The sequence below is a fragment of the Clytia hemisphaerica genome, unplaced genomic scaffold (genome assembly GCF_902728285.1).
Source record: "Clytia hemisphaerica strain Z4C2 unplaced genomic scaffold, Clytia hemisphaerica genome assembly, whole genome shotgun sequence".
In the NCBI taxonomy this organism is placed as follows: Eukaryota; Metazoa; Cnidaria; class Hydrozoa; order Leptothecata; family Clytiidae; genus Clytia; species Clytia hemisphaerica.
The window spans coordinates 1-23,178 of NW_027103948.1; the positions used below are offsets into that span (position 1 = coordinate 1).

At 34.4% G+C, this 23,178-nt stretch overlaps 2 protein-coding genes across 3 annotated transcripts in view; both read left to right on the forward strand.

Moving 5' to 3' along the window:
- Nucleotides 1–4,005: 4,005 nt before the first annotated feature.
- On the forward strand, nucleotides 4,006–4,881 carry LOC136809998 (zinc finger CCHC-type and RNA-binding motif-containing protein 1-like). The gene has a single exon (XM_067066567.1). The coding sequence runs from the start codon at nucleotides 4,060–4,062 to the stop codon at nucleotides 4,798–4,800; it is 741 nt and encodes a 246-aa protein (XP_066922668.1). The 5' UTR covers nucleotides 4,006–4,059; the 3' UTR covers nucleotides 4,801–4,881.
- Nucleotides 4,882–5,325: 444 nt separating this feature from the next.
- The window catches only part of LOC136809999 (integrator complex subunit 5-like), a 40,021-nt gene continuing 22,168 nt past the window's right edge, over nucleotides 5,326–23,178 (forward strand). For both annotated transcript variants that reach the window (XM_067066569.1, XM_067066568.1), the window contains exons 1-11: nucleotides 5,326–5,387; nucleotides 5,670–5,862; nucleotides 6,064–6,185; nucleotides 6,645–6,696; nucleotides 6,977–7,030; nucleotides 7,507–7,552; nucleotides 7,714–7,806; nucleotides 8,033–8,204; nucleotides 17,947–18,082; nucleotides 20,679–20,745; nucleotides 22,203–22,312. In XM_067066569.1, coding sequence (XP_066922670.1) covers nucleotides 5,367–5,387; nucleotides 5,670–5,862; nucleotides 6,064–6,185; nucleotides 6,645–6,696; nucleotides 6,977–7,030; nucleotides 7,507–7,552; nucleotides 7,714–7,806; nucleotides 8,033–8,204; nucleotides 17,947–18,082; nucleotides 20,679–20,745; nucleotides 22,203–22,312 — 1,066 coding nt within the window. In that variant the 5' untranslated portion in view covers nucleotides 5,326–5,366. The remainder of the gene's footprint in view (nucleotides 5,388–5,669; nucleotides 5,863–6,063; nucleotides 6,186–6,644; nucleotides 6,697–6,976; nucleotides 7,031–7,506; nucleotides 7,553–7,713; nucleotides 7,807–8,032; nucleotides 8,205–17,946; nucleotides 18,083–20,678; nucleotides 20,746–22,202; nucleotides 22,313–23,178) is intronic.

The window sequence follows — 23,178 nt, forward strand, 5'->3', positions numbered from 1 at the left end:
CAGGTAGGTCCATAAAAGTATCACTTGTTTAATTTGGTTTAGTGGTTCTCAAATTATAAGCTTTTATAGTCAAAATTTGCTTTTGAAAAAGTCCAAAAACACGTAAAAAATGATGGAAGTATTAACGCAATTAACGCAACTCTATGCAGAAAACCTCATATTTTCACTGTGTTAATTTACGTCTCAATTAATGATCTCTGCTGATTTTCATGAATTATCCTAACAAACTAGGAAAACAGTAATTCCGAGGGATTTTTCAAAAGACTTTTAGTGTAAAAAAATGTTAAAAAATGTTTCTGTAAAAATAGTTTCTGGTCTGTGGCCCATCCAAATATTTAAGTTTTAATAATGGAAAGGCAATCATTGAAGAAATGCTTTATTTTATACGCCTTTTTTAACGTTTTTTTTTTTTTCAAATGAATTTCGACTTCAAAAGCTTCTAACTTGAGAACCATTACCAATTTTAAAAAGCTATATGCTAAATTTTAAGTTTGCCTTTCCTCTTGACAATTAAAAAAGAATATAATAAAAACTCACATTATTTTGGACACAGTTAACCATCAATCCTATATATTTTTTTCTGGGTCACCCAGTATGACGGCATTACACAAACCTTTGGTATGATTTTTGGAGGCTAGTGGGCCTGGGCTGTCATCGACAATCAACAATTTGTTTTTTGGACCTACCACGGTGGGGTGGAGGTCTTATAAATTAACCCATGTTCGTTAGTTAGTTGGTTTAGTTACCAGCTTTTCTTGATATTGGCTCATTAGTTTTTTCTGATTTTTGGCACAAAGGTGCATGACCATAAACCCTCGAATGTGACGGAGCCTGATTTGTGAAAAATTGGATCATTAATTTTTTCTGAATTTTAGCATGAAAGTAGGGTACAATCATAGTTTAAAGATGGCTCAAGCAGATTTTTGCAAAAAAAATTGTTTGGCTCAAAAATCGCATTTTTATCTATAAGAACCACTTTTAATAAGAATACATCAATGTTCTTAGCCATATTATTATTATTATTTTTATTAGTTTTTTTAAGATGAAAATGTCACGGTGGAGGGTAATGATTTGAGTTTTTTAGAAACACTTACATTATTGGAACTAATTTTCGCGGGAACTAATTTTTGCGGTCGAAAAAAAATATCCGGAAAATTGCATTTCGCGAGTTTTAATTTTCGCGTTTTTTTCCATTCTGGAATTTTGGCGGGTTTTAATTTTCGCGGTTTTGCCCTCTTTTGAACAAATTTCTTTCATTTTCCTAGGGATTTTTCAAATTTTTCGATAAAATTGGAAAAAATGTATTTTGCGGGAATTAATTTTCGCGGTTTTCCACTCTCGAAATCTTTCGCGGGATCAAATTTTCGCGATTTTGACGAAAAACCGCGAAAAACGCTAAAATTAAAACCCGCGAAAATTAGTTCCATTAAGGTATTATTTTTTTGGCTGAAAAATGAATCTTTATCTATGAGAATCACTAATTATAAGTATAGATCAATGTTCTTAGCCAAATTATTATTTTATTATTATTTTTTCTAAACAAAGAAAATGTCACCTTAGAGCGCGATGATTTGAGTTTTCTGTAAACACTTATTATTTTTTTGGCTGAAAAACGAATTTTTATCTATAAGAATCACTATTTATAAGCATAGATAAATGTGTTTAGCCAAATCATTATTTTATTATTATTTTTTCTAAACAATGAAAATGTCACCTTAGAGCGCGATGGTTTGAGTTTTCTGTAAACACTTATTATTTTTTTGGCTGAAAAACAAATCTTTATCTATAAGAATCACTATTTATGAGCATAGATCAATGTTATTAGCCAAATTATTTTTTTATTATTATTTTTTCTAACAGAAGAAAATGTCACGGTAGAGCGCGACGGTTTGAGTTTTCTGGAAACCTTATTTATTAAGCTGTGCATTTTTCTGATAGTGGTTTTTATAAGGAAAAGCGCTTATAGCTTTTTTATTTCTTTTTCAAAAATCTTTTTCAATGGTGTTAATAGTTTCTCTCAATAGATATGCTTTCATTTTCTTTGTTTTTTTGTATTTTGACCAGTTATGTCTTATGTGTTTCATTGTTTCAATGTTCACTGATTAGTTTGATAACCAGGTAGGTCCATAAAGTATCGCTTGTTGTCTTCAAAAATAATTAAAAGAGAAGGGAAATCTCACCTACTATAGAAAGGGTGTGCACTTGTCTACATTTTTTGGGCAGAACAAGGAAGAATGTACCAAAATGAACCTCAATGGATAAGTACTTACCTTTAAATCATGCAAATTTGAGCTAACCTAAGGATTTCAGCTGTCTAGTGGTAAAATTTGTTTTTAACTATTATTTCCACCTAAGTGATAAATTAAAGTTTATTAACAACATTACATTAACAGTCAAACTCTTCACGCCCCGTCACAAGGAAGGCTGGATTTCATCCGCCATTTTTGGTGCTTTCCAAAAGTTATTTCTTGCTGGCACGTGGTAAGCAGACAATCCTTTGGAAAGCTGATTTTTTGTGTTTTGAAAATAGAATAAGTTTGGAAATACTAACTTAACCAATTTCAACGAGGGTAATTGTTTCGCTTACACTTTTGCCATTTTTACCCTTATTCTCACTTCTACCACCATCAAGTTGAAACATTTTAAAAAAGTGTGAAAAGTGGCTTCTTCAGCTAACTTGCATCAGGCAATGTTTAAAAAAGAGACCACGTTCCTTCTAATACATGTCCGAAATAGTGGTCCTTCTAGGTAAAATTCCGACGGCAACAGAGCCTTATTCTAGGTCTTTATATTACATTTTCAATCAGTACAACGTATGGCACAAACGATCAGTGGAAACTTAGGTGGCAAAAAATTTAAGCACTTTTGCCACTTTTAGACACATTTTGAAGTTGGTAAAAATGGTGATTTTTAAGTTTTAGCATGACAAAATCTTATCATGTTTGGCTATTTGGTCAAGCCTTTGTCTTCCTTTTTGAAAGGACATTTAGGGCATTTAGGGTTGTTGGATCTAGCTGAATACAATGATTTGTTATTCTCTCCCCCTTTGGGTGCTTTATTTCAATCAGATAGCTAGGGTAAACCATTTGTTCCTCTTGTTTTTCTTGAGTCAAAAAAAAGATCAAAGGGGCGAGAAAGAGTTGTAATCATCACCACATTATCATTTTGCTTTGCCCATGGGTCATTGAGATTGCCAAACACCTCAACACACTTACAGTTTTGCGAATAAGGTAGTTACTTTGTATTTAAAAAATATGCTCCCCTAAAATGTATCTATGTATGTGAGATATTTTGCCAGCTGGAAATATTTTCAATTTTCAAACAAAGGATAGCCTTATTTACTGCAACTTTTACCGCAGTATTGCTGCGTGTTGTGGCCAATTGCCAGGACTGCAAACATCAGAATTCCACAGAACAAATCAACCTTGATTTTCATTTAAAACAGATCTGAATTTCAAGGTAGGTAGATTTTGCCTAAGAATAGATCCACGTTTTCCAGGTACCCAAACTGGCAGATTTTCTTAGAAAAGATCGCTGCTGGTTCAGAACAAATGATTCAAAGAAACCTCTCTGTGGAAGCTTTCAAGTACAGAGAGGCTTTTCATGTCCAATAACCGGGCAAGATGGGCTACGGGGATGCTCCACTGGTCAGGGTTCCTTTTTTAACCTCCACGAGTCCCAGGTAGGATCGCAAAAACACCAAAATAGAAAGATCAGTCCCTCGTAGGGTGCCTATTTTTGGAAAATTTGGGGAAAAAGTAGAAAATTTGAGAACATTTTTGAATTTCAGTCCCATTCAGGGTCATTTTTTTCCGCAAATTTCAAGTCCCACGTAGGGTCCATTTTTCGAACCTCAGCGGAGCACCCCTGTCGGTCGACCCCTCCCCCCCCCCGGGTCCAATATTTAACTCATTATTTAGCAACAAGTGACAAGAGATTGTGACAAATAAATCTTTATTATTAGCACAGCCTTTTTTGTTTTCATTCAAAGGATAACAAAAAACACTATATACCTTTTTTAATTTCTTATTGATATTTTGTAGATTCAATAATTGAAAAATGAGTGGAGGTCTTGCCCCCAGCAAAAGTACAGTTTATGTTGGTAATCTACCTTTCTCCCTTACTAATAATGATTTACACAAGGTTTTTGAAAAATTCGGACGGATTGCTAAAGTTACAATCTTAAGAGATAAAGTAACACGAACCAGTAAAGGCGTTGCTTTTGTTCAATTCATCGAGAGAGATTCTGCTATCACATGTTGTAAATCAGTTAATGAAAAAACGTTGTTTGAACGAAAAATAAAATGTGTCATTGCAAAAGACAATGGGAGAGCTTCAGAGTTCATTCGAAAAAAGGATTATCCAGATAAATCTAGTTGTTATGAATGTGGAGAGACTGGACATCTTAGCTATGCTTGCCCAAAAAATTTACTTGGGAGCCGAGAGCCACCACCTAAAAAAGAGAAAAAAACTAAGAAAGAGAAAGCAGAGGAGAAAGAACATTCAAAGAATTTAATCAAGAGTTATTATGATGCTGATGAGGCAAATGATGGTGTTAATGAAGAAGAACAAGGGGAAGACCCTTATGAATCAAGTCTCAGTTATGCAATTGCTCTTGATTCTAGTCAACAAAAAAGACATTTTTCCTCTACAGTTGTCCAACCTTCAACATCAAGGACTTCAACAGATTACGATGGTTACAAGGATGATAATGATAGGGAAGAAGAGAGTTATGTCAAAAGAAAAAAGTATAAACCGTCATCATATTTCAGTGACGAGGAGGAAGAAGATGAATCTTAAGATAACAATTTGTGAACTTCTTTTTTGTTCATTTAGTATCACTAAATTTGCAATAAAAATATTTGGCTGATTTATAAATTATTATGTAAGCCAAATGCCTTTTTTAAATCAATGACATCTTAGAATAAAAATAAAATGCTTCTGATTATTCGAACAATATGAAGGAATGGTTTGATAAGAGCGCTTTTTAAATTTAGCAATTTGATTTCTGTGCTTCTAAAAACAATTTATGAAAAGGTTCATTGCAATTTTTTCACAAAATTTACTTGCAGGATTGCAGTATTTACGATATGTAGTCATTTATTTTTACGTTTATTATGGAAGTGGTTGAACCAATGATTGAATTTGATTGAAAATCTACCTTTTTAAAATTCTCTGTTGACTTTAAAACTATCTCTGATACTTAGTATGAAGTAAGAGAACAAAGAGGGTATTATGACAGAGGGAATCACTTTGACTGGAAAATCACTTTTAACTGTCCCAATTATCAGATTCTTAAAGTTTTATTCTGTTGAACCTTTTCATAGAGTTATGCAAAATGAAATAACAGAAAAAATTAATGAGAAATGGAGACACAACAATACAAGGTAATGATTGCAGCTATGCTGAAATCCTTGTGAAGTCAATTAGAAATCTTTCCTTGACAAGTTAAGGTTATCTTCCTTTTTAACTTTTGATATAGCTAAACTAAGACTCGAAATTTGGCTCATGTACATTAAAATCTAATGTTACAATACATTATAATTGTAGGCATTTGCTTAGGCCCAGCTATTTCTTAGAGTTTAATCAACTCTTTATAAACCTCAAATGCAATTGAGTTTTTCTATAAAGAATAGTTGTATAATGATGATTACAAACTTTTGTTTCAGGTAACTTTAAAAGACGTCACCTCCTTTCTATCCAAAAATGATGAAAAGATAGAAGAAAGAACAAATTATGCTATCACATTGTTACAGTCTCTACCTTGTGCACGGTATGCTGTGCTTGAAAAGATCGGTGAAGTATTTTTTGATGAGGCACAAAGGTATATAGTGGAGCTTGAAAGACAACATTTGGAAGACGGTATATTCTGTTTCAATATTTTCTTTTTTTTTTAAAGCAAAGCTCTACTACAACTATTTATAAGTATAGTTTAAGTTAGAACTTTCTATCCAACATTTTATGTTCAAAACAGATTCAGGTATAGCCATTTTCTCTGATTTTTATGTTTTAATTTGATGGTTTTCATTCTTTTAACTTTTTAAATATATCTTTGTTTTTTAGGTGGGCCATTAATAAGTGAAACAGCAACACTTAATCATGATATACAAATAAAGAAGATAAAACATGTTTTGATCTCATCAATTGAGTCAAACTCGAAAGCTTGGGCTCCCCTTATATTTCAGGTTTGTTTTCCAGGGAAATAATTTGATATTTATTATCCAAATACAGGAGTTCTTAATTTTCTTTTCTTTTCTTTTCATTATGTTTTTTTACTTGAATTGAGTATGTTAATTCCCACTATACTTTTCGATCTTTATGATGAAAGGGATTACACAATGTGATGTTTTGTTTAAGTACTACAAAATCTTAAAGTATCTACACAATCTCAAACTATTCAAGAACATAAGGCTTCAATGGCCAAAATATTAAGAATAAGTTAGGAACATTTTAGGCCTTTGCAGACCCTAAAACACCTATTTACTTAAGAAAATAGACAAAAATACTCACAAAACTGTGAACAGAAGAACATTTTTTAGAAAAAATTGAGAGTGTCTGAAGGCTTTAAAAAATTTTGGATGCTCTTATAAAAAAACGTGTATATGAATGCTTATTCACTCACTGATGTTTCTCTTTATCTTTAGTGGGCAGTGCAAACTGGTAGCCAGATATGTTCTCAATATGGCACCAGTAGACGTAAGATGATTCTCCTCATTATAAATTCAATTCATTTTTCACCTTGTTACAAAATAAGATCAATTCATCATCTTGATAAAGACAATAATTGTTTTAATTTCTCTTAATTTGATATTTTCTAACTTTTCTTCGTCCAATTCTATCTTTTGCTGTTAACCTTCTTTGCTCATTCCTTTGATAACTGAAGATGTTATTAATAAACTTGGATTTAGAACTATTATACATTAAATTTGCTGCGGTCATAAAGGTCACAAAGATGTTTTTTTTTTCACTTCTTTAGATTTTAGTATTATGCCTTTGGAAGAGCGACTCCAAATGTGGTTGGCATGCTCAGGTATCTTTTGAAGCCACTGCACATTTTTTATGAGCAACCGGGCTGCTAAGTTTTGAGCAATCTCGTAAAGTAAAAGCTTTTTAGATATTATTATGATCATGGCAAACGAAAGCCCTTGATCCAATAAGCATAAATATGGTATAATATCAGGGGTGGTCAAAGCAAATTTTTTATAAAATGAGCTAGAATGCAAAGCAACCCCAGCCCTGACCCGAAAATTGGAGCTGCTTGTAAAAAAAGATATCTAGATGTGTTATTAAACAAAGAATTGCTATTACTATTAGTTAACTTAATAAGAGAGGCCTGGAAAAGGCGAAATCGTATACAGTCTTGTAGTGTACTATTTTTTCCATACTTTATGGTGAAATAAATGTTTTCATCAATTTTATTATTACTTTATTATTATTTTCTTAAAGTCTCACTCGTTAACAAATTTGGCCTCCTCTAATCGAAAATTCTTATAATCTTCTTTTTAGCTACAAATAGTCTTATGGAGATTACAATAACCTGCATGAAGAAATTGTAAGGAATTACTTGTACACAGATTTACGGATTGTTGGTAATTAGAATTGTTAGAGTCACTTTCAAATTTATGGCGTTTTGTTGTTGATCTTTTCACCTAAAACTGTTCAAAATTTTAATTTCAAGAAACATAAAACAAAAAGACTTCTTACCTTTTATAGAATTGACAAGAACGAGGAAAGTTGTGTAAAATCTTTGCTTGGAGCCACATTAAGCTGTTCACCCTTCTTTGATTGGGCTTTGGCACATTTAAGGTAAGTTTGACTATGTGCATGGATTCAAAAAGTTCATATTTGACAGACTTGATGGGATTTTTCGTGACTTGAATTTCTTTAAAGAGGAGTCTGAATACTAGGTTATGTACGTATTAAAACCTTGAAATAAAACTTTGTGCACAATTTAAACATGTAATAGAAAACAAGTGGACAAGAATTGCGTTTTGTTTTAAAAACTTTACTCTTATGACCTCTCGTTTTTTAGCTGTGCATTTCCGTCTATAGTACCAAATAGACTTTTATGGCACGCCCTAGATGCGTTCAGTAAACAGTCAAGAAAAGCAGAGGTCATCAAGGAAACCATATTGAGCATATTTGATTTGATGATGCCGAAAATTGAAAATCATATTCAAAATTGTATTCAGGAGATGTTCATGGTATGTCAAATTTTATAATCCACATTCTATCAACCTATCTAGCTAGCCCTTTGCGTGCCGTTACCTTGTTTTTGTACCCCAATCCATTTGCCGAGGGGTAATTTTTTTATTAGTAACCTGATTTGCCGATGTCGTATATATACGACATGCAAATTTTAACTCGTGTTGCCGCATGTCGGATATATACGACAAGGATATTTTATTCCTATTTGCCAATGTTTGACATTTGTATTTGACATTTGTTTTATATATATTTTATGATAGACTAAAATAAACCTGAAATAAATCTTTTGAGCACTTAATATATACTGTCACTATTACTATTTGGATTTTTTTATGTCGGATATATACGACATTGGCAAATAAGAAAACCATTTTCCTAAAAGCTGATTTCTCGGCAATAGAGCTCCCTCCTTTTTAAAGGCCTCGGCAATTAGGTAAAAAAAATTTGATGTCGGATATATCCGACATTGGCAAGTAGAGTGAAAATTTGCATGTCGGATATATACGACATCGGCACGGAAAGGGCTAGAAAGAAAGATCTAAAATTTATGTATGGTTATGTGTCTCGTACACAGCGAAGTTTAGGGAAGCATAAGGGCGTTGTTTCTTCTTATAAAATTTATGGTGCAGAATTGACGTTGTGTTTTGTGTCATGCGTTGAAATTCTGGGGTTTAACGTCACTTTTAAGTCAAAAAGAGAACCTTTTAAAAATTTAAATGTGTTATTGCATTTTACAGTCTTTCAGACGGCTTAGTTTGGTATTTTTGAAACCCTTTCAATTGATATCAAAATTACATTAATTATGAGTTATGACTCATCACTTTGGATGATTCAATGATTCAAAATTCTTCTTTTTTTATGATGAATAAATGGTGTTTGCGTTGTTGTTTACATACCTTCGCCTATCTGGTCAAAACCAACATATGGGAAATTTTTGTAAAGTTTCATCATCTTTGCGGAGATCTTTTTATCTCATACACTGGTCTGATTCCCAGCAATTATTATCTCTTTCACAACTCCAAAGATTGTTTTTTTCTTATCCCTGAATCCGAATGTTTTTACTCTTCAGAATTAGATCTTAATCATTTTTTAAGGCTTCTCTTTCGCAAAGGAGCAAATCGGATCTTTTTGCGTGAATGATAAAGGAATAAAGTATGCACGATGAATAAAGAGGGGATCATAATTGTGAAGCAATCTTCATAAGTTTAATAATAGATCGTAGTTATCAACATAGGCGTTGATTTTGATGTACAGTTGTCGCTTTCTATTTCGACGTTCTATGTTCGACTCATTAGACGCACTCACGTTAAATGCATGCATTTAGTGTTAAATGCCCGTACTTAGTGAAAAAATTTTTTTTGGTATGTGCGACTAAGGTTTAAAGGCACCGCAATGTAAACAAGATTAATTCTTTCATTTGTAATATTTGGTTTTTACTTTCGCTTTCGTTTCACTTTTCCCCTACACGTTTTTTTTTTATAAGAACAAACTATATAAGAACATAAGGCTTCGAGACCCAAAAATTTAAGAACATTCTAAGAACATACTAAGGCTTTGGAGACTTAAAAACATGCAATTTCTTAAGAAATTTCATCAAAATGCTCAAAAAATGCTGAAAATAAGAACATTTTAAGAACATTTTTAGGCTTCAAATCCAAAAAACTAAGAACATCCGAAGGCTTCGAAAATTTTTGACATTCTTATAAAAAAAAAACGTGTAGTTGGTTATTGAGATTTATTTACCCGAGGTGATATTCAAATAACAATAACGAAAAGCTATTGAATAAATGTTTTATTATATACCTAGAGCCAAAAACAAAACATAAATTATGTAAATAGTCGAACGATTCACATAAGACACTTCCATAATCGAACGTTCGAATGTTTTTCTTATTTAATGATTTTCTTAAATTACTGTGAGTCATAAAATTTGTTCGAAATGGACAACATATTTATTTTGACCAATTTCTTTGAAAAACAACAAAAGCAACACAAAAAATCAAACTTTGAAAAGCTAAATTATATCGGGAATTATTCAATGGCTGTTTTTGCCTACGGGTATATAATAATACGAATTAACCTTTGGTTACGAAACTCTGTATTGGAAAGGATTTAAAGAAATTTAACGTCTGCTCAACAAAAAAAACAACTATAAAGCCTACATTTTTAAACCACATTTTAACGGTGAAGAAATCCCTCTTTTTATTTGAGTAGTATTCATAAATCACAGAAATCAAATGTCATTTTTCGTAAAATGTTAGCGCTGCATATTCTCCTAAGAGCATAGAGATAAAATATTGGTATGTCACAATATAGGTCAAAGCTCTTGTGTTTAACATGAGTGAGATGTTTGTTTCCAACGGGGAAAGCAATGAGAAATTTTTGTTTATCTTCTACTGGGTCCAGCCCATGCTATATTGAAATATTCTTTCACTATTCAAAAAATAAATAAATTTACAACAGTTTTGTATTTAAAATGTTTAAAAAATATGATTAGATTTACTAGGAAAAGAATTCTATTTGTCGAAGATTGCTAGAAAAGACTAAGTCGAGACGAGCATCTTTTTAGCCATCAGAAACTTCAAAAACGAGCGGGTGACATCGAGACAACAATTATTACCGTTTTCTCCAAGGCTAAGTGTTTTATTCAATTCTCCACGTAGAGATTAGATTTTGTCCTGGTTTTTCATTAAAGAAAGGTTTATACTTGAAAATTTTCTCCATGTCTCATAACATGTGTCCTAAATTCATACAAATTGACTTGTATACAGAACCATTGAATTCGGTAATGTTTGGTAATCCTTCTTGTAAAATCAAGATTGAGCCCATTTCTTATGTTCTTAACCACGTCTTTTCCTCCAATTACCAAAAACCGTCACCACAAACGAATTCACATTTCATAATCCAACATGTATTCGTTATGTTGATGTCTTTGTAAACATAATCCAAGACCAATCCGCTCTTCCATGCTCTGTTCACAAACAGCGTTCCTCCTTCGATTCAATAGTAAACCCTTATTTTGTTCAACCGTGCACTTTTTCTTTTCATATTCTCTGGCGTAGAATCTCATAATCTGTATTTCCATTTTCGAAAGTTTCCTTCCATGAATTTTATCCATTTTTAATTGCTCACTGTGTTCTGTGTCCTTTGAGACTTGACGCATGCATCTTTCAATAAAAAGTTCTCCTTGCTTGTAAAGTGTATCATCTTCGGTATCCAGTGATTGATAGCTATCACTCTCTTGTAAGAATCGTCCTTCCTTTCGTTTAAGTATCTTTTTGGCTGTGTTACTTAAAAAGGCTTTTTGGAAACCCATTTCGTTACTATTCTGGTAATACCAGCCTTATGTGCTCTTTAAGTTTTGTTCTATTCATCTTTATATATGTTTCGCCCAAGTCACTCTGTTGGACACCCACTTTAAAGATAACATTATGTGGGAGTTTGTTTAGTATCACACAGGAGTATATCCTCTTTGCTGATTTGTGTGTAAAAAAAAAGACAAAATAAACCTTTGTTTACACATTTCAAGTGTGCATATTTTTTCCCTGATTGTCAAATGTTGGTTTTGTGTGACGTTCTATTATTTTGTTTACTTAGCTTAGTGTCTTCCTCTACCGAACGAGTTTATCATCATCGTGATAAACAATGCCTGCACCCTATTCTTTGACAACTTCCGAGACTTAATTTTTGTCACTACAGATCCCACGCAAGTAATACTCTTTTTTATAAGAATAGTAGATTTTTGATGAGACTCAGCTGTTCTTGTTTTTTTTTTGGCACTTTGAGCCTCAAGTTCTTATTTTGAAGAGTGAAATTGAGGTATTTTAGGCTTTATACCCAATTTTTACTGCTTTGACCCCTAAATTGCTTGAAGTTGAGTAATTCCAGGCTCGGCATAGTTCTTAAATTGGCGATTTTGAGCCTCGTTGTTCTTTTAAAACAAAAAGAGTGTACTCGTGAAGGCAAGTCTACGCATTTTTGTTTCAAATTTTCGGCTTATTTATCTTTAAAATCTTTTTTTTAGCATTTTTAGCATTCTTTTACCATGAAAATCCTTATAACACTCATTAAAATTCAACACTCATTAAAAAAATTGCCCACTGTCGAGCTACCTAAGAAATATTAGAAAGAATACGTACGATTTAGTAACACCTTCGCTCAAAATCTTCAAATATTTCCCGTTTAGACCTGCGCATTGTTTTTTGTTTGTTTTGGCTTCGTGAGTGAAATATATGTCAGTTAGGAACAGGCAGCTTGAGATAGAAAGTCCCTCTACTGGATTTTATTGAATCGGTCTATATAGTAGGGGGCCAAGCCTGGTTTATTCCAAAGGACAGTATAATAGAAGCTATTTTTGAGAGGGAGGACGCTGATTAAGCCCGGGAAAACTTTTTATGACTAAAATAGTGACGCCATAGGCGGGACTGCAAGGGAAAATAAGGGGTAAGAAAAAAGCTGATTTTCAAAAGTCAAAAATAAACGAAAATGATTGGTACAATCCGAAAAAGCATGAAATTCTGAGCAAAAAAATTTATTACAACAACTCTCTGACTAAAACATACAAATAAACACAGCCGCTTTAAGACCAACTAACTGTCAGCTCTACAGTGATTCGACGTCAAATCTTGTCTTGATCGTACTGACGTCGGTATGTTTTTGAACTTCAATCTTGTAGTATATGCTGTTCTTTGGAATAAACTATAAATGGTTCAGAATGGTTAGGTCGTAAAAAAGATGTCACGGGACCCCAAGCTTGGCCCCCTACTAACTAGGTATACTAGGTATACTGAAAATTGTTATGGAGATATTCTCCTTATTTTTTTGGAAAAACGTCAAAATACCTCTCTTTGGTAATGGGTGATACCTGTAACATACGTAATTTAGAGAAAGTGAAAGTGAAAAACAAACTTTGTGGTCAAAAAAAAAAAAAATTTTTCACCGCTACCCTTTTAACACGAGGCTTTTTTCCATTATAATCTTCAAAACAAATTTCTTACTCCAGGTTTAAAAACAAGAACATTATTTACTACTTTTTGTGATTGGCAAGAATGATATGATATGGTCGTATCAAAAATACTTGCTCATTATAAGGTTAGGAGGATAAATCTCCGATCTACATACTTTTTATAAAAAAATATTTAAAAAAACTTTTGAGGCTCAATTTTGGTTAAAACATGGGAGAAATCATCGAGTTCAGAAACTTCCAAAGGTGGCTAAGAATACAAGCCATGCTCAAGTCTCAATGTCCTTAAATGACTGAACTTAAGAACACGAGAGCTTCTAAACAGCCAAAGTAACTAAGACACCCCTGTGTCACAGACCCGCTGGGAAAATTTGGCCAAAATTTCGTCCCCGGTAGGAAGATAACCGAGAATTTCAGCCCCACTTGGAAATTGACTTAGATTGAATCCCCATCTGAAAATCAATGTTTACAAACTGCGCTCCAAAACCATTTGAATTTCGATAGGAATCTTTATCATCACCAAGGAAACGGAAAAAAGTTCCAACCGGGCTGTGAGACAGGGGTGAAGTAATGAACTATAACAATACAAGTACAGTGTAGGCAATTTGTGGCCAACAAAAAGTCAAATAATTATTTTACGATATGTCTTTCGAATATTCGATGATGCCAGTAATCGACTTTAAAGTGATAACCTTGTTTTCAGGAATTAATATTTGAAATTCATGAGACTATCAGACTATTGCCCTTTGAACGTCTTGGATACTCTTTAAAATTGCTTTAAGAAAATTTTATTCTCAAGAAATTTACCTTGATTTACGACTTATCTCGACGACTTGCCCCAGTGGCCGATTTCTATTTGGGTGCCGAAAGGCATAATGACTGGTTACTAATTTCAGCGTCCTTTGCTTTTTTACACCATAGAATCGGCAAGTTTCAGCCAAAAAAAAGAAAAAGATACCAAAAAATATTCGTGCTAGCTTCTCTCGCGTTATTTTTATAAAGAAATTTCACTTTTTGTAGGGGTCACCAAAATTATAAATTTAAGCCTTCTGACGTCATTCTTGTCATTTTTGATGACGTCAATCACATTTAACAGCGTCATCAAACTCTGACAGCTAGAAAAACAGGGCCCTTACATATTTTCCCACTTGGCTCAATCCTGAAAATCAAGGGTGGGGTGGGAGCGAAGTGCTCTCAGAATATGAAACATGGAAAGGATCCTTAAGTTAAGGTACCTATCCCAGCTGGTACACAACGTTGCTTCAACATTCATCTAGCGTTATATGGACGTTGTGTGCCATATGGGATAGTAATACTAATGAAGTAATGATGATGTGTACCTACTGCTTCCATTCTTCCCATTATAAAAAAAATTATTGAAAAACTACAACAAAGAAATTGATAATAAAATTGATTAAATAATATTACAAGTTAACTCTATGACTCACTTGGTAATGTATAAATTTAGAAGTTTTCGCTTTTGCTACAAGTTATTAAACAATTTTCACTGTTCTCTCTATATCATTCAGTAGTAATATCTATTAATGATTTTCCGTTTAATATAAGTCTCAGTAAACATAGTTAGCCCGTACTGTTCCTCAATCTTGATCTCATATACGGCATGTCGTCTGTAATTCAACCTGTCCTGTAATATGTTCTTACACGTGCATTTAGTCATCGCATTCGTGCATACATTTTCATAATTCAAATGCAAAGAATCTGTTGAGATAGATTTCAAAATGGCCGTCCGTACTGGATCGATTTTGAGATTAGGAGTTTTTATTTTCTTCTTTTGTTCTTTTCTTTGTTGGGTTTTGGTGTTGTCATCAGATTGATCTGAAGATGAGTTCTGTCTCTTTGCATCTCGCATTGATTTGGCGTATTTGTATTCTGTTTTGGCTTGCAACATTATACATTGACAACGGCCAATGAAATTCTCGCCGGCTTTTAAATGGTCTATCTCGTCATCAATCTTCTGGTAGACATCACGCCGCACTTTCTTTTCTTTCTTCCTTTTGAAGAATTTAATCATGCTGATGGTTGATGTCTTTCTCATTAAGATGATTTAGGGAGATAAAATGCCAGATTTTGAATTGATTGCCTTTAGTTGCGATCCCTTGTTGATTTTATTGTATTTTTGAACGAAGATTTGTGAATCAGTCACTCCTCTGTTGTTAATATCTGTTTTCTTCTAGAGGATGTTTCGGTAATTTTTCCTTGAGGTTTTCTTCACTTCCTCTTGTCGTTCTATATCCTTTTGTTTGCAAGCTTTTCTTCTTTCGGTTCGACTCTCAATTTTATATAATCACCTTTTAGTTTCTTGTTATACCTCCTACACACGCACAGTTCAAGAAGCTCTCTGTGTCTTCACACTAAATCACAAACTGTTGTCTTTCTCTCTTCTACATCTCCTATTTAAAGGGTTTTTAACTGAAGTCTAAAGAAGAAAAAGGCAGGGATAAGCAGTCGCATTAAAACAATACTTTTTGTGCAGTGTTCTCTCTGCCATCAATAATTGATTATGGAATTCACAAAGAACGTTTTCTTTTTCTCCGTAGAGAAGCAAAACAAGAAACCATCTTGTTTCAACAAGCACGCATATGGTATTTTGTTTTAACTCCATTGCATGAAATTTCTGCCTGCCTTCAAATTTTCTATTAGAACACACACACGTACAGTTTTTTTTGACTTTTTTTATGAGTAATATGTATGCGTGCAGTTTGACCTATAATCTTAAAGAAGAAAATTATGTCACCTACCCTACCACGTGACCTTTCCGGGCGAGTGGCAGACCGAGCAGCCCGTATAGATTGGCCCAAACTCAAAGGTCGTATGTCAAAAATAAAGCTTTTTGAAGACTACTTTTCAGATAAGCCATTTCACAGTCGAAATGACTCATAGGTAATCATGACCACTGCGCTGTGATAACGACTTTATGAAGCTTTTGCGTCTAACCAACGGGAAGCCGTTTACGAGGCGCAATCAGGTCTGATAATTCATGATTCATTTCGACCGTGAAATGGTCTAAACACACTAGTGCACCGTTCTCAAGGAGATAAGTCACAACCCAATTCATTTCAACGAATTCGGTCAAACTTATGCTAACTAAAGTAATTTTATCGACTCTTAAATATCTCTTAAATATCTCTCAAATATCTCTTAAATATCTCTTAAATATCTCTTTCAATATAAGACTGGACTCTATTTCAACATGTTGGCCATAATGATTTGTTTGACTCCGTTCTATACCGTTCCTATGGAAAAAACCCTCAAGAGCAAAGCTTGGCTGTTATTGAAAAATACTTATAGCGTGTAATTTACAGACCAAAATATAAACCCTATCGGGCCACCTTCAGCCCTGCCAGCTTTGCTCCAACCCTGACCCCAACTGATAATGATCAGCAAACCCTTTGAACTCTAAAATGGTGGAATGAGAATTAGACAGTAGTTTTTTTACGTCTATTGATAATGAAGATGGTAGGGAAGAAACCTTTTGAATTATTCATATCTGCAACATACACATGCACGTCTTTAACGTAAGGAAAACGAAAAATTTGACCATGATTACCACAGAGGTTGTATATCCACGTTATGTAACGTAATATTGCTTCAAGTGTAAAGAAATTGAGAGATTATCTCTTCTCAGGCCAATAGAAGTTAAGAGGTGTGATTGCTATTGAACACGAAAGTTTCGACATGGAATCTTGTTTTGAGCCCCTCTTCTTCTTTCACGCCCTTCTCATCGAAAGCCGAGGTGGTATGCCATTGACCACTAACAAAACAGTTATCTAGATTTGACATAACAGTGGGTGGGTGAGTGAATGTGGGTGGTTGAGTGGGTGAGTGAGTGAGTGGGTGGGTGAGTCGGTGGGTGAGTGAGTGAGTCGGTGGGTGAGTGGGCGGGTGAGTGGGCGGGTGAGTGGGTGAGTGATAAAAAAAAAGAAAACAGACGCTCATGTTCTTATAGAATTGTTCTTAAATAAAACTTGTTTTTTGGACCTACCGGGAGGTCCTTTAATTTGACCGTTGTCCGTTCGTCTGTTACAAGCTTTTCTCGGGATTGGCTCATTAGTTTTTTTTAATTTTTTACACAATAATACAAAATAGCAATGCCTAAAAAGTGATGGAGCCCGATTTTTGAAAAAAAAATTTGGGGGGCAAATTTGGGCCAAAAACTACCTAAAAAAAAGGTTTTTTGGACTTGGTGCAAAATTGCTTCATTAGTTTTTCCTGACTTTTGGCAGAAAGATGGAGTGCAAGGCACCTTAAAATGTGGCTGAAGTAATTTTTCTCGGAAAATTTTTTTTCGTCGTAAAATACGAATTTTCTTTTTTGGGGAAATTCTGTTTTACCATTTTCCTGTTAGCAGCTTTTCTCGGGATCGGCTTATTATTTTTTTTTCTTTTTTTTGCACAATGATACAAAATAGTAATTGTCTAAAAAGTGACGGAGCCCGATTTTGAAAAAAAAGGTTTTTTGGACTTGGTGCAAAATTGCTTCATTAGTTTTTCCTGATTTTTGTCAGAAAGATAGAGTGCAAGGTACCTTAAAATGTGGCTGAAGTAATTTTTCTCGGAAAATTTTATTTCGTCATAAAATTTTCAAAAAAGACGACCAAGTTACACAATGATAAAAGAAAATAAATCAGACGTTTTTGCATTGTTCTAAAACTAATTGTGTTTGCTCAATACCAATAGTAAAATGTAGAACGCCTACTTTTATCTGATTTTGATCAACAGGTAGGTCCATTCAGCATGTTGCTTGTTTTATTTCAGTCCAGTCTTGTTGAAGTGAAATCAGATGAAGATGAGAAGAGCCACACCCTATTATGTATCATCCCCTTTTTGTTGCACCTTGGAGTGGCCAAAATCGAACTCTTCACTCCTATCGTTGGTACAATTTTGGATCAAAGTAAGTTTTATTGTGTTTACCGACAATTTACAACAGTAGGTGTCTGGACTGTCCTGGTTCATATTTTAATTAGGTTTGTTGATAACATCAATCAACAAATGTGATCTAATTTAAGGGCGTTACCCTCCTTGGAATGTCTTTGCCCAATTATTTATTCATGTATGAAGGGTCTGAGTCTGACGGTTTTTTTTCTTAATCCCTTACTCATACCCTTGATGTCGACTCCACTACCAGTGAAACAATTTTTGCGAAGCGAATTTATGAGCGAAGCAGTTTTGCTATATTGTACACGTACCTTTAACTTCTATCCCAAGCGAAAATTTGCTATAAAATTTGCTATATAAATCACATCTTCAAACCGATGATTTTATCAAAATGACCTTGAATGGTTTGGCTTGAAGCCATGAAAACTTTCTCGGTTTGGTAGCTAGGACTGCGAAAAATGCCGTTTTAAAATGGTGTACCCTAACAGTGAACAGCAACAAAATTACCGCGGAAGCCGAAACACGGACTTAGAATCTGAAGTTGATCAAATTACCGCGCGGGCGCAGCATGCATCTAAGCAATCTAAAGCAGTGGTTCTTCGGCTTTAAATGTTTATTTTGCTGTTAAATGGAAAAAAAAATAGTTTGAACGTTGACACAAAGGATCCTCATCATCCCTTGACTTTTAACAGCAAGTATCAAGTATCAAATAAGGTCAATTAATGAGAGGTTTTTGCAAGTCGCGCGGGCGGGCGGGAGGAGTGCTCTTTTAGTGAACGAAACTTACCTTGCAAATCAAGTGGATATTCTATGATAAAGAAGTACGGAGATAATCAAATTTGTCGAATTTGTCAAGAAATAAATCAAAACTGCCCAAGAACCAACAAGCTATCTTTGTACATTTTTGTTTTTGTTTTATTTTCATGTTTTGATAATTTCGACAGACGATTCGTGATTCGAATAAAAATGTTCGATCGTTCGAGGAATATCGTTCGATTTTATTAAGGCACCATTTACACTAGAATAACTAGAAGGAAAAATAAAAAAAGCGATGCGCGGCGGGCGGCGGCGGATGTTGTGCCGCCGTGGATTATGTGGTGTGTTTGGGGCATTAAGGCTCTTACGACCCTGTCTCTATAGCGGCTTTATTTATTAGAGGGATTTTTAGAGCGTCTCTTATTTTGCTAGCAACTTGCGAATTGAGGTGGGGTCTGGATCGCTTCGCAACCCTTATACAATACGGCTAGTCAATAATTTAGTTTTTTTTTCAATTTGTTCTCATTAGAGTTTTGAAATGCGTATGACCTCATTTCTTTCCATGAAAAAGAGAAAAAGTAAAGTAAACTCATACTTTGCATGAAAAACACCAAATTTAGTTTTTCCCTACAAAATTCGAGTGTTTTTTTTTTTTGAAAAAGGTTGTTTTGCAATTTACCAATATCAAATGTGCCTTCAAAAAAGTCTATATATCTTTTGTGGTATAGTTACGAAAGTTTCCATTACTTTGTTTCGAAGTCCTGTTTCTCTCATCCGCTTTTTGGCCTTTGCGTAGGTTTTTAATGTAGGAATCAGACGAGAGAAATTTATTGAGGCGATGTAGCGGCAGTTTGTTTAAAGAAGTTCGGTGAGTTGGTCGAGATAGTAATCTGCCACTAACTTTGAGCGTCCAAAGAAGCACTCTCTTTCCCTGTGACGAATCAAACAAAAAAGAATGGGATAGAAAAAAAAAATTCAAAAATATCGGTCGAGAGTATTGTTGAGATTTTTGCTATGCTTTGCAAGACCAAATCAATTTGCCGTTAGTGGGAATTTCTGATATTATCATTTTTTTTCCTTTTCGAAAATCAAGATCAATTTTCACCGTAGAACAACAAGCTTTGCCGATTTTGTTACAAATTTTGCGTTTAAATAAATACATCAACCATTATTAAACAAAATGACACAAATTATGCAGATCAAAGTGACGTCATAGGAATTTTTTTTATTCCACGGTATAGACCGACTGTGGCGTCAATTTTATTAAATGCAATATTTGCGTCAATCTTTCCAAGTACGAAAGCAGCCAAAGGAAGCATTTTCCACTTTATTGTCGTGACCGTTAACCGATTTAATTGGCCGGTCAATATTTTACGGTATTGCTCTCATAAACAGTTAGTATAGGGTAAGTGATAACCCTTCCTCTCAAAGGGGATTTCTTTCGAGTCAATAGACCTTTTCATAAATTACGTCACGAACATCGTTTTCCTCGTTTTGAAATTATTGCCATGGTGATTAACTCTCAGCAGATTTTATTACAACTACTTTCTATTCATAAAAAAATCATTTAATGTCTCAAGGGACATGACCACCATGGTAATTGTTTGACAAATCATGGGCAAGATAAGTAGTTGGTTATCAACTTGTTTATACAAAACATCATTCAAGAGGAAGGCTGATCCAAAATCAACCCATTTTCATCAAAATTTCGTGTTTTTTTTCAGACGAGGGTTCACTTGCAGTAAAAGTCAAGGCTGAGACCTACCTAATTGAGCCAGTGGTACGTTGGGACTAAAAGGGTTAATAAGTTTCTCCAAACAATTCCGGTTATGTAACTTGTTCCTCTTTCTTTGTAGTAACCTCACATCACTTGCAACTTTTACAAGAACAAAGTAAATTGAGAGAAGACGTGCTTCAAAGAAGGTAAAATCCTATCTTTTGTTTTTCAATAATTCAAGAGCTTAATAAGAACAATCGTCGTTTTTTGCCTTATGTCCAATTTCCCACAAAATTGGAGACAGATAAAGTTCGAAGCGCTCTAGACTAAGTTATAGTCTAAAACGAGCGTCATCAAAAGGGGACAAACGCAAAGACGGGGGTGGATGTTTTCGTCTAATTCACCACTCCTATCACATTTCTCTCTACAATCATAAAGATTAACCTCCCGCATAATATTTTTCCAAGTGTCATTCAAGATTTACGGGCTTTAATTTGTCAAAAAATACTAGTGATTGTTTTTGAAGATAATGAGGTACTGAATGTGAAGCTGCCATGAATTTGTGTCTATAGAATGAGAGAAAGTGAAAATGACCTTAACTACATGATCTGAGATGAGAGCGTACTCTTCTAATCGCATTTCGTTAACCATAAAACGAGACGAGAATTAAAATAAACTCACGTTCATTAGTAGCCCTTTTGCCCCTTTGCAAAAAGATGGAGCTTTTTCTTACTCAATAAAATTTCAAAATCTTCCTAATTATTTTTGTATCTGAACTATTGCAAAATGTATGGCTGGTACATGTAGATCAAATGTTCTTCTCTTAAAATGTTAATCACCTATAGCTGTAATCCTGTGGAGTTAATATGTTCCGGATCCCTTTCGTAACTTTAACAGCGGAACGTGCTCGTAATTCTAGGTATGAGGTTGGTACCCTAAGCTGCTGGCATTCATTAACCGATTCGTGCTCCTTATATACTAACAGGGGTTTTGTAGAGGTCTTCGATTCAGACTAGGTTGACCCAAGTAAAATATCCTATTGAAAAGATATCTTGGATTGATACGAAATCGGGTTAACCTTTCGGACGGTTTGTGAATAAGTTCGAACACCCACGGGAATGTAGGGATTTGTTCGAGTTATAGAGACATGTTTATAAGGCTTTTTTGTCTGAAGGGACTCGGTACAATGTTCGAGTTAAAGAGACGTTTTAGTTAACCCTATTCAACCTAGGCTTTTAGGGGCGGTTCAGAACTAAAAAATTCACAGCAAAAGCTCTATTATTTCAGGAGCTATTACCAATAGTTTGATCTCCGAACAGAAAGAGCCCCCCCCCCTAGTTCGAATAGGGTTAAAGAGGTTCGAGTTATGGAGACTTTAATGTTATGTTTAATTCTCCTTCAAATTATTAGTCACTCGTTCCGATTTCTTTTATTTACTGTGTACCTTTTGGTCATTTAACCAAAAGCATATACCAAATGATTTTAAAAAGGGTAGGGAAATCTAAATTGTACCAATAACTTTCTATACCATTTTACAACCTATAATATAATGCTAATTTGAAGTTTTAGATTCAAATGTCAATCTTTGAACGAAGAAAATACATAAAACGATGAGTTTGATGGAGGTTAGCTGAATAAAGTTTTTGCATCGTTCTTTTAACAGTATTGTGCGTCGAACGGTTAACTGCTTGAAAATGATGACCAGATCCACTTACAAGATTCTGCAATACCTCATCAAATACACCTGTATGGAAGATACTAAACTATGCAAAGGTGAGTGTGACCACTGATAAATCTGACCGACCTACCTAATCAGGCCATTTTTCATACCCTTTAAGCGGCCAGTTATCGGACGCTGCCCCTTTTGAAATTACTAAAATATTGGTATAAACAGCCTTTTTAGTGGAAAAGCACTGGAAAAAGTGCCCTTTTTGGCCACCAACGAACGCTGCCTTGTCTTTCTAAAATCTGGCCTGCTAATACCGATGATGGTAGTAACATGTTTATAAAAACTTAATCTCTTTAATCTCGTATGCTGACATGTAGTATGGAGGAGGGTCAGATACTTCATGATATGTTTGAATATTGGTCTTAGAAATTTAGCAGTGAATCGTTTGTTAATTCTCTATCTAAGGAAAATGAAAGAGTACTGAAAAAGAAATAACTACGTCAAAATCAAAAGTAAAAGGAGCAGCCCCCCCCCCTAAGCCCGACACCCTCTAGTCTAAATCGTAGACCTCCCTAGATATACTTTCTATATAGCAGCTTTTATAAGAAACTCTTTTTGCTAGAGATGAATAGAAGCCTAAGCACCCCCCTCATTATCACACTTTATATTTTACACTCTTTGCCCTATTACAAACCACTCAAAAATCTTGATCGCTCAATCACCCCAAGATAACTATTAAATTCACGCCCAAATTATGTCATTGCGGGGGGGGGCAGCCCTGATATTACCATATACAGTAGAATGTGGGGGGCTTCCGAGGGTACGAAATACCGGAATACCGGTAATTTTCTCGCCAAATACCGGTAATTTTCACGTTCTTTACCGAAATACCGGTAAAATTTAGTGGAAATACCGGTACCGGCAGGTATTCCAATACCGGAAGAACGGAAGAAAAAAGGCCCGATACCGG

Excerpts from the sequence above, each read along its gene's own strand:
- LOC136809998 (XM_067066567.1), top strand. The coding sequence starts at position 4,060 with ATGAGTGGAGGTCTTGCCCCCAGCAAAAGTACAGTTTATGTTGGTAAT.